Consider the following 11,726-nt stretch of genomic DNA (forward strand, 5'->3'; position numbering starts at 1 on the left):
GACATTAAATAACTTGTCTCAAACTGTTATTACAAAAAGATCCCTTAAATTATGCTGTGCAAACATTAATAATTATTGCTAAATGACATCTCAATGCTTGCTTGTAAATTGTGTTTTCATTTGTCATACATCTCAATATTTTTCACTTTATCCTAATAACTGAGGCACAAGTGAACATGATCTGGCTCCCTTCTTGTAATACTGCCGTGTCCCTCTGGGGGTGCCAGTGAGTCATTTTTGGGGAATCTGTCTCCACCCAGACCAGAGACATAAACAGTGTCGCTGTTTGTGCTGCTGCGCAACACATGGATGAAAATGACATTCACGCAATCTCCTCATCAACGCTTAGTGACTCGCTTGTTTCAAACTTCTGGGATCATCTGCTGGCTTTTAGTGTTGATCCATGAGAGGGCGTGTTTTGTTTTTTTTGAGTCAACTGTTGCACAATTTACTGTCCAAGAGACTTTTCTTGTGGTCCTAGATGTTTATCACTGGAATCTATGAACAAAGTTGGTGAAACACTACTGCCCCCTGCTGGTATGGAGTAGAAGCACCTAGCAACCTTTTTGAGTGTTATGTTCTGTAAATGTAGATTTACATAATAACGGAATAACTGATAAATTTCCTTTAAAATACAGGCTTTTGTTACACATTAGCTATAAAAAGGGGCCCGTGCATATACGTAGCAGCATTGAGGCAGCTTGGGCCCCATCAGGCTTTTTTGGAGTCCTCGGAAGGGAAGGTATCCACCCATTTCTGCGTGCGCTCCTGACACTGGTCCCAGTTGTAGAGCGGGCGGTACTTGAGGAGGCGCAGCGCTTTGTCCGTGCTCACGGTGAAGGAGGTGCTGGCCACACTTAAGGTGTAGCAGTTCAAGAGCGGCGTGAAGTTGCAAAAGGGCCTCAGCAGCCAGCGCAGGATGTCGTTGAGCACGGCCATGATCCACAGCAGCATCATGGGGATGCGGACCCGCCGGAAGTTAAAGGTGGACAGAAAGAGCATGTTGAAGTCCTCGTAGCTCTTGTAAGGAGAGTCGTCGTAACAGAAGAAGGCCTCGCCTCCGACCGTACCCGGGCGCTCCCTGAGGGCGCGGGCGGCGAGCACGTGCATCCACGCCACGTTGCCTGGCGACACAAACGACAAGGCGACATCATTAAAAACAGCATACAGGGCTGCCGTGGTGTTTCCATAACAAATAAATACAAAAAGGCTTCGCTACACATCTTAAAATCAAGCCCGGAAGGCCTCCAACTATCTGTGGAGTTTGATCCTCTTGCTTTTCGTCAGCTAACCTAGCATGACTAACATTAGCACTGTAGCATCGCATAGTTGCGCTGGTGCTGCTAACGTTGGTGTCCTCCTGTGCCACTCCTTCATGTTGTTACGTTGTTGTGATATGTGGCATCTGTGACGTTGGTCCTCAGACAGCAGAGTTACAGTGTAAAAAGTGGATAAAAGTACACAATAGCGCTTCTTGGAGACACACTCTGTCACAGCTCATTAGCATTAAAGCTACAGACACACAAAACGGCATGTTTACATTCGGGCTTGCTAAAAGCACAGTTAAACCGCCTACATTCCAGCATGGAGGACAACACACTTCGAATACACTTTTGTAGGACATCTGAGATGCATTTAAAATTGGCAAAGAACTAAAGAATGCGAGACCTTTAAAATAGGTGGTGCTTGTAAGGCTAACCAGCTAGCATACTCAAGTGAGGGTAAGTGTGGAAACAGGAAAAGCTGACGTGGTTTTCAGAGGCGGCTCCAAAGTCTAGATCTGCGTAGACCACAGAGGTTACGCTAGGGGCGTCCAAACCTTTTACTTACTAAAGGATGCGGGGGCCACTTTTACATGTTTTAAACCAAGCCATGTAGAAATGATGAGATGTTTTGTATATTAAAGAAAAAACAGCCGGCATCTCAGCTTTGTGTTATCGGTCACAAAGCGTATTATTAGTATTAATGTTTTCTTTTTTTGGTTGTTTTTATCTTGTATTTATTTATTTTTAACAAATACTGAAACTTTCTTCATGTACCTTTTATCTTGTAATATGTCTTTATTCTCATAATACTTTGACTTTATTATCATATTATAACTTTTACACAAAACAAATTTTCCAGAAATTGTAACGTATTCTTCGTTTTATGTTTTCTCATATTACTTTTTTAAATTATATATTTTAGTATTTTAATTTAAACTTTATGCTATTTTTTCTCTTTATTCTCCTAATATTTGATCCTTATTCACATAAAAATGACTGCTTTTCTTCCATTTTTGCTGCTTTTCTCTGATTCTTTTCTGGTTCAATGTTTTGTTGCTGTTGTTTCACTGTAAATAGTTGGACATCACACAATCGCTTTGCACCTTTTTGTCAAATTCAGTTCTTTGCTTTTGGGTTTTATCATTTGTTTCACTTTACTGTAGCAATCTGCTCCATGTTGAGCATGTAAATAAGGCCATATACAAACAATAAACACTTGATATCATTCTGTTTTTACATTAGAAATTCATGTTACACTTATTTTGTCAACAAAAAAACCTGAGGAGCCGTTTGGGAGCCGAAAGAGCCGGCTCCTTTTAAGGAGCTGACGGCAAAAGAACCGGCAATTCTCATGAACAGTTATAGACCGTTTTATGACTGAATCACAAGCTAGCAGATCATGTGTCAGCATCGCTTTCATCTCAGTGAGTCACAAGCAGTCACCTGTGACCTTCCTTACACGCTGACCATGTATAGTCGGTACAGGAAGTGGTCTCGCATGACTTCTGCTTTCTGGTTGGCATGCTGAACTTTAGAAATAAACTCAGACGGCCACGCGACTTTGTGCAACACGTCCCTTGACGTGTGTCTTCATTCAGGACTCACCGGCGTAGACCCGCCCGTGTTCGATGGTTGCCGGGACGCCGACGATGATCACGCCTCCCCTCTTGACGGCCATCTTGTAGAAGTCTCTGATCAGCTCGTGGCCCTCGCCGTAGATGCCCGTCGGCCTCAGCGAGCACGTGTGCAAGCGCTTGCCGCTGCTCACCTGCGCAGGACATAAAACCCATTACCTTCCATGAAATGTCATGACATTGAATTTTGCGGCTGCACGCCATCATGGTTTGTGAAAAATATAATGAATGAATGAATCACGCTGTTTTGTGGTTGAATACGGCCTATTATTAGTCCAAAAATATGCATATTTATGCAAATATGATCTTTTTTGCCTAGAATGAAGCATTTTCAAGCATTAAAAAAAGGCTAAATAAAGTTAAATACAAACATAAGGCAGTCAGAAGATGCATTCAAAAACGTTGATGAAATGTAGTTTTCTGCATTGGTCACTAGGTGTCAGTCACGTTACTGCAGGCACAATAATCCCCAACAGGGGCTACTGTTGCGGCGTAAAACTCAACTCCTGACGTCACATCCTCTCCATGCCTCTGATTGGAACACATTTATAGTAACACACACGAACACGAGTTTAATTTCCTAAATGGTTTATTTACTCTTATTTTGTAGTAATACAAAGTAATACAACATTTGAGTAATACGAGTGTAAGGTGACTATAGGGGTGTTATGTTCATGTCTCGAGGGCTCTAATAATGTTAAAAATGGATTTATAACATTGTAAACAGGTTATGTACAAAAATATTCAATTTGTATCCACTGAGCGGAAATGTGCTTATTACAGTCGGGTCTGGAACCAATTAACCGCGATGAATGTATTCCTATGCCTGGGAATATTCTCATTCATCCAGGTCATTGCATCCTCAGGGCATTGAACCCACCACAACTGGAATGTTCAGGTTGTCTCAGAAGACCTTTCACCTCCCGTCCGAGCAGGCCTTCATCAGCATCATGTTGAAAGACTATAAAGGGCAGCTCTAGCCTGAGGGCAAGGCATAGGAGGCAAATATTTATCCTCTAAAAGGTAGAGGAACACCCCAGACAAAACCAACCTGTCTTTAGGAGACAGTGGAGTTAGACCCCTGCAAGCCAACAACTAGTCACTCAGCCTGGAGCTGTCCTATCCAGTCTTTGAGCTTGAACTGATGGGAGGCAAAACCTCTTCTCAGACGATTCAATGGCATACATAAATATTTATACTGTCAAAACTGTAAATATCTGGCAATTTCAATACAAATGGCGCCTGTGCCAGACTTTGGACGCCGCTGCTGTAAAGGTCTATAACTGCATAATGATTTGGAGCGCATGAGAAAGCAGAAAGTGAAAACTTAGCTCTTTTCAGTGGTCATTTATGAATAAGTATATTGCAACAACAGAACCAATGTTGTCATGGCGGTTAAGGAGCAAAAGCGCTCCACCAGCATTAATAGCACTGATGCGGCTACTGCCATCTTGTGGATGTCATACAAAGTGCGCATTTAGTGTCCAGGTATTCCTACCTTCATTCCATTGGCGTTCAGGACAAGCTTCTCGGCCATGGCCTTGCTCTTTGGGTAGGCCATGGTGTGTTTCACCTGGTAAGGTGTGTCTTCATTGCCCCTGTGTGGAGAGAGTCACATGGTCAGGAACGTGTATATTTCAGTTTCTGACAGGACTTCAATGTATTTGCTCATTCATGACACGGCAAGTTCATTCATGACACGGCAAAAAATGTGTGGAGGGGCGGGGCACTTAATTCCACAATCTTTTGACATTTTTTTCATTTCTGAGTCAGTAATAATAATATTATTGCTGTGGTTTTGGTTTGTAGTGGTGAACGCCCGTGATGTTTCACACAGAGAGCCGTTCCTAATGTTTCCGTGACCTTCTTTAGCGCCAAAGAGGAGCAGAACTTTTGCACTGGACGCCATGAAACGGAGTGTCCTGTGACTGAGCGGACGAACAAGGACGGTTCACGCCACAAGCAGCACATAAAGTTTTGGCTGACTTCAGCGCGTCAGGACAAGGACGGTTGTTGAAGAGCGTCTGCAGACACGCAGCAGGGCTGACGTTACATAACACAGCTGACTTGCCAGACACAATCCAAGGTGACGTAACAGATGGAGCTCTCTCAGTCAGTTTGAGAGAAATAACGACATGGAGCCACGCTTGGCATGCACAACCGCGTGCCGTGATTGCAGAGCATCACCTGACAAACGGCTCCCGCTTCATGTTGGGCCCGATCACCTCCATGCTGCTGGTGTACACCAGGCTGCAGATGCTGTTCTCCACACAGGCATTGACCACGTTGCGCGTTCCTGTGAGGAGAAAAGAAAACATGCTGGATGATTAAAGGAAATATTAAATTCCATCTCCGAGAGGGAGGACAGCGCTCGATGAGAGCCAGGTGTGCTGCCTTTGGATCAGAGGTTGTCTGCCACAGTGGACACACAATGAAAACAAATATGTATCGTTATTATTATTATTTTTGCAAGTATTTATCTTGATATGTTATTTTGTATTGTGTTATTTTTATTGTAAGTACAATAATTGTATTTATAACCTATGAATTACTTTTATTACTTTTATTTTAATCCGTATTATCATATTTTAATATAATCTATGCAGATTTATTACTTTTTGTCTGTTCTGTTCCGGTCACACAAAAAAAAGTATTCTAATTATTATTTTTCCAATATTGATATTTTTTTATTGTATTACTTGTATTATAATATTTGAATATATTGTAATTTTTCTTATTATAACTTATTTGGTATAGATTTTATAGATTTCTTTTCCATTGATTCGCTTCACTACGATGTATTAGTCTTACAACAATATTCGCATTTCCATTTCTGAATAATTATTGTTTTTATATTTTGGTAGTATCAAGACTGATTTATTCTTTTTCTTTGTGTGTTGCATTTTCGATCACAGGTTTTCTGCAACAGTAAGAAAACGTAACATTATCTTGCTCATATGTATGTTGATATATTTATTTATTATTATTTCTTATAATGTTTATTATACATTATTATTTTTTGAATTATTACTAATCTTTCTGTTGTATATTTCACTCAGATTTATATCGATTTATTTCACTATTATGTATTCATTTTATAATAATATTTGCATTATTACGTATTCATTTTTAAATATTTGCATTTATATTATCAATCATTATAAATATCTACAAATAATTATCATTTGCTAGTATCTACACTGATTTATTATTTTAAGTTTTAGGAATTAATTTATGTAATAAAATGTGTATTAATAGAAATGATATCATTATTGGTGGTTTTACTTTTATTTTGCCATTTTTTTAACAGATAGAAAAGAGGATTTTGTAGTACACAAAGCCAAGAGTCCAGAGTAGATGCGGTAAAGGCTGCAGGGAATATGCTGGACTGTGTTCACGAACAGTTAATGAATGCTACTGGAGATATTCCAACCATGCCAAAAAAAGATGACGGCCATCCACACCTCCCATCTGACTAATCCACCAGCATTTGCCTTCAAGTGTTTTGGTTGCAATTTTCTACTTCACGAGATCATAAAAGTAAATGACTAGTGTCCAAATGTCACGTCTTCTTTTGGCTTGGCTATAAAAGTGGGCAGTGCAATGCAGTGCAGTGTAGTGTGATCAGGCTACATCCTGGCGTGCCAGCGATATACCGCTGAGGAAATTGCCTTGAGGTGCCCTCGGTAGGCTTGTTATTTCTCACGTTCGCAGGAAAAGAGATGATTTTAAGGACGGGAGGAGGAGGAAGGATATGTTGTCATCAGAATATTATTCAGTCTGAATAATTGTCAAATAACAACAGTGGCAAAATGGTGATGAAGATGAGCCTGGATCCTCCCTTCAGTGTCGCTGCATGCCTGGAATTCACATCATTGTTGACGCTGTCATGATTCTGCTGTAGCGCAGTCGGCGTTGAGGATCACTATGGAGACTTTTTTATGTTTTTGTGTGCCTATGGAGCCTGAGAGGCAGCAAGCAGCCAGCCGTGGCGCTCCAAGTTCCAGCGCCAAGCTTTAAAAAGCCACTACCTAAGTGCACAAACATGCTGACAGTGATAGTTCTGCCAGCGAGTGATGTCATTTACTTTGTCTTTTAGCTTTTTTATGGCCCAATGAGGCCATGTGTTATGTACACGTTAGTGTGGGTGTTAATAACAACACATATTTTTATGAGACACATACAAGAGCATGGGAGTACGTTTTTGCGCGAGTCAAAAGGGACCAAACCGGTTCTGAGGGTAAAAAATGTGGGTGTTTGTGCAAATCTTCCATTCTATACACCTTGCGATAGGGTGATTCGTTGAATTTGGAAAATAGTCATGAAAAAATGGCCAAGTTTCACACAATTAACCTCAAAACCTTTTGTGGCAAAGCCTGTTTTTTTCCTCCATCAAGTGGCGCAAATAAGGGAGGAAAATGGTAAGATTTTTCTCACGTTTGGTGTACCAGGGCAGTGGATTTCAACTGGTGGTTGGCAACTGGTGAGGCAAAAATGACATTATATGTAATACTGTCTGAATTATTTTGAAGTAACTTTGAATAATATTTTAGTCATCTTCCACCTTGGTGTATGCTAATTTTGTTATAAGTAAAATATCTCATTTTGTGGTCTTTTTGATATTTCCTTTTAATTTATGTATTATTTGTCTGCATGCAGTTATCATGTTTGCCTTGATAAATGTTGCTCAAATACAATTTGAATGTAATTACGTGTATCAACGTTTCAACAGTTGAGGTGATAAAAAACAAACAAACATACTTTTGCTTGGTTTGGCTTAAATAAAAGTATAAAATATATAAATTAAAAAAATAAAGGAATAAATAAAAATAACAAATAAAACTGTAAATAAATACAAATTAAATAAATGAATAAATTAAAAGAAAAAGAAAAGTGAAAATAAATAAAAAATAAATAAAGGAATAAATAAAAATGACAAATAAAAGTGTAAATAAATCAATATAAATTAAAGGAATAAATCATAAAAATGACTTAAATAAAAGTGTAAAAAAGTTCAATAAAAAGCAATACAAAGGACTTAAATAAAAGTGTCAAGAATACAAATAACTATGAAATAAAATTGACAAATAAAAGTGAGTCGAGATTTAATGACCTTTTGAAAATGTGGGTCCCGGGTTGAGATCATTTGCGAACCCCTGCTCTAGGGACACATACGACTGTTCAAACATTAAAACATGCATTTCCCCCCCGTGTTTTTCTGCAAGAAAGGCACCAACCAGGAACGGGCGTGACAGAGTTGACCCAGCAATCAACTTTAGCGCCTCACCTTTAACATTGACGGAGTAGATGACATCCTCCGGGACTTTGTGCCAGACGTCCACCAGGCCGGCGGCGTGGATGACGACGTTGGCGCCGCGGCTGGCCTCCAGCACGCTGCCATAGTCGGTGATGTCGCCCTGAATGACCTTCACCGTTGTGCGCTCTGTGGGAAACAATAAAAGAGGAGACGGTCAAGATTGCAAAAACATCACTTCCTGCCACGTGCGTGCAGCGGCTCAGCTCGGCTCCGCCCCTCCCTTCAAGCACAGTATTTAAAGTTCTATGAGGGCTCTAAATAAGCTCCCCCCCATTGTGACCTTAACTCACAGTGGAGGCCTTTTTATCTCAAACGTGTCCTTGAGCTTTCCCCAAAGATAACCATAGCACTTTAATTATTATGTTTTATTGTCACATTTCATTACGTGTTTATTCTACAAGGCTGCATTTTTCCCCCCAAAAGAATGTCAAATGTGAGATGATGGATCATTGTAGCATGGCCTCCGGGGTTTGCTATGATATGCTCTGATGTCATCCTGTCACCACTTGAGTGTTAGATTGTGTTTCACAATTGAGAGGCCCGGGATGGGCGTGGTTGTGGACTGAGGTTCTCGCGGTGCCCTCGGGTCCCTTGTTTGACGGCACACAATGAAGGCTGAACAAAGCAAAATGAAGGCATCGTGTACACTGCAGTGCACTCTTCATGCCGCTAGCTTAACACCGGATGGATTTAGTGGACTTTACAGCCCCGTTGCCGGGCAAAACCCCCCAAAAACAAATATCCCGCCCACAAAGGTGGCAGGTGTTGACAGGCGAAGAGGAAACGCATGGGAGTGGAACATCCTGGAAAAGGATCTCCGCACAGTGACCCACATGGAACAATATAGTTTGTCTTCTGTTTTTAAATTGTATTTTTTTTTTCCAACACATATGACTTAAAGGGTTAACGCTGGCTTATTTAGCTGCTTGAATGGGTCAAAATATTACATACAGCCTTCGACAACAATAATAAACATAAATTGTTATTAAATTAGATGTGCCTGTTGACCGTACGTGACAAGAAGCATTAATCATATCCAAATACCGACACAGGCTTCTTTGGCTCTTTGTTAAAAGGGTTAAAGTTTACTAGGAAAGCTCTCAGGGAGAGTCTGCAAAGTACAACAGTGCTCCAAACGCGTTTTTTTTTTAAAGTAATTTTGATAAAGTACAAATGCTGCAAACTATTTTATTGATCATCATAGAGGATCATAATTAAAAGTGCTTTTAGATTCAGGTTTAAGTCTATTTTTTTCACTATTCATCATTTTTGTACAGTAATGTATGTTACTATTATTATATACTAAACTATTATTGTAGTAAGTTGTGTACACGTGAGTCTTTCTATTGGTGCAGCGTATTTAAATGACATAAATGGTATTCTCTAACAATTGTTACATACATTTGCACCCTGATTCACAAAACAAAATAATGTAGCTAAGTACCTAAGTATTTATTGCATTTTACCAACTTTAAACTTGTTTTATATATTTTACTTACCTGTTCTTAATTTGTTACTCTGAATTTATTCTTGTTCATACTACACTGTCTCCAAATGTGGCTACGGTAGCAAAAATCTTTTTCTGCAAAGGATCAATAATGTTTGAGAACCGAGGAGGATTTAATTGGGGTTGTAGTAAAAAAGTTGGGGGAAAATAATAGGCCTTACTTGTTAAAAGTGTCACCCGAAAACTTTCACTCACTCGAAAGCCCGTGTTAACTTTAAAATATTGTTTTTAAATGCCCGTGTAAAGCAGCAGCAAAAGCAAAAATACACAACAGAATTATTATTTTGAATTTTAAGACTATTCAAAGTAGTAGTTCTTTTGCGTGTGTTGCACTTTGTAGACGGCCCCTGTACCGCCCTGCTATGCAGTAGGTTTTTTAAAACGATGAAAAAGACGATTAAATAAATGTAAAAATTAAAAATGTCACATTTAATGACACATAAGATGTAGATAGCGGCCCGCTGGGAAATGAGTGCACGCTTTCCTCACCAGTTCCGAGTCCGCTTAGGCTGTCGTCCGTGTGCTTGTCGAACACTCGAACCTCGGCCACCTGGTCCTCTTTCTCCAGCAGAACCCTGAGCAGGTGTCGGCCCAGGAAGCCGCAGCCCCCGGTGATCAGGTAGACGAGCGTGGGCCTGGTTTGGTTCATGATGCTTCCAGATCTCCGCTTGCCCTGCAGAGAATGCTGCCCGTCACTAGAAGGTGCTGCGTATAAAGCCCTCAAGCCAAACCAGTTCTTCATTTTTTTTTAAACCGCCTAACTTTATTGAAAGAAGGACCTCTGCTGGTGCAATTTACATGCGGAAAAAAACACCCGTAGGAAGAGCGGATTTTTCTTCCCTCGTCGACATTTGCTAATTTCTAATGTCGCCGTTTAATGGGAAATGACGTTTCATGACGCCATCCTTTTTGCGACTTTACGCCGTAACACTCAAACCGGTCACTTCTGTGTGGAGATGATGTCATCACTTTTAACAAATACTTTCATTTTCTTGCGTTTATAGGCTCTCATGGGCTGGTGAAAGTATAGAAGTGCATACAGACAATATGAGGAATGTGTATGTACAGCACTTATGGTATGGGTGCGTTCACGTACCGTACACGACCTTTGGACAGCATCTAATAATAGCACACACCAAATGCACTGCAAGGAAAACATATGTGCCTGTCAGTTTTTCAGAGGTGGTTAACGTTCATAGTACAGTTGTTCCTCGTTTATGGCGGTTAACTGGTCCCAGACCTGACCGTGATAAGTGAATTTCTGCGTTGACTGTGATCAACTAACCAAGACAGCAGTTTGTGATCCTCAGCATGTTGTAGAAATAAAACGCAAAAAACGCGCAAAAGGCACCATGCAAATGCTGAAATGTGGATACTATAACTACCAATAACACAAAGCTGTCTTTAATCAGTATATACACTACCAGCCAAATGTTTGGAGACACTTTCTATTGCTATTAAATGTCAAAGTGTCTCCAAACTTTTGATGATACTGTTAATGAAATGTGTAATTTTTTTTTTTTTTTTTAAAGATATTGGCCCCTGCATGCTTTGAGTACATGTACATACATACGGTAACTAATGTCTGTGTACATGTACTGTAAGTTTATCCATCACACACATTGCATCAGTGACAGAGGTGACGGATAATGTAATTTAAATCTTAAAAGTACAAAGAAAACCAAAAAATATCTTTGCAAAAGGGAGAATGTGAAATATGTAGAGTAAAAACCTTTTTGTGGAGCACACAACCTGTTAGGGAAAATACAAATAGTACACGCAATATGTTAGTGAAAATACACATAGTTCACATATTCAATACTCATTCATGATTTTATGGCTGACTAAATGTCATCTTGACTCAGGTTTGAGCGAAAATGACTGACTTGACATGAAACTCGTTTTCTTACTGTTGTGCTTTGGACTGCCGTTCGAGGTCATTGCATACCGTGATTGGAGCTGCACTGCTCAAACACAGGTCAAAGTTCATCAGTCATGGCGCA

At 40.1% G+C, this 11,726-nt stretch overlaps 1 protein-coding gene across 1 annotated transcript; it reads right to left on the bottom strand.

Moving 5' to 3' along the window:
- Positions 1-587: 587 nt before the first annotated feature.
- hsd3b7 (hydroxy-delta-5-steroid dehydrogenase, 3 beta- and steroid delta-isomerase) lies at positions 588-11,679 on the bottom strand. Its single transcript, XM_054759692.1, has 9 exons — positions 11,634-11,679; positions 11,456-11,475; positions 10,820-10,867; positions 10,213-10,396; positions 8,187-8,342; positions 5,087-5,195; positions 4,398-4,497; positions 2,871-3,033; positions 588-1,124 (listed from the first exon to the last, which is right to left on the bottom strand). The coding sequence occupies exons 1-9, from the start codon at positions 11,662-11,664 to the stop codon at positions 712-714; spliced, it is 1,224 nt and encodes a 407-aa protein (XP_054615667.1). The 5' UTR covers positions 11,665-11,679; the 3' UTR covers positions 588-711.
- Positions 11,680-11,726: the final 47 nt, after the last annotated feature.

This window comes from Dunckerocampus dactyliophorus, chromosome 18 (genome assembly GCF_027744805.1).
Source record: "Dunckerocampus dactyliophorus isolate RoL2022-P2 chromosome 18, RoL_Ddac_1.1, whole genome shotgun sequence".
Lineage (NCBI taxonomy): Eukaryota > Metazoa > Chordata > Actinopteri > Syngnathiformes > Syngnathidae > Dunckerocampus > Dunckerocampus dactyliophorus.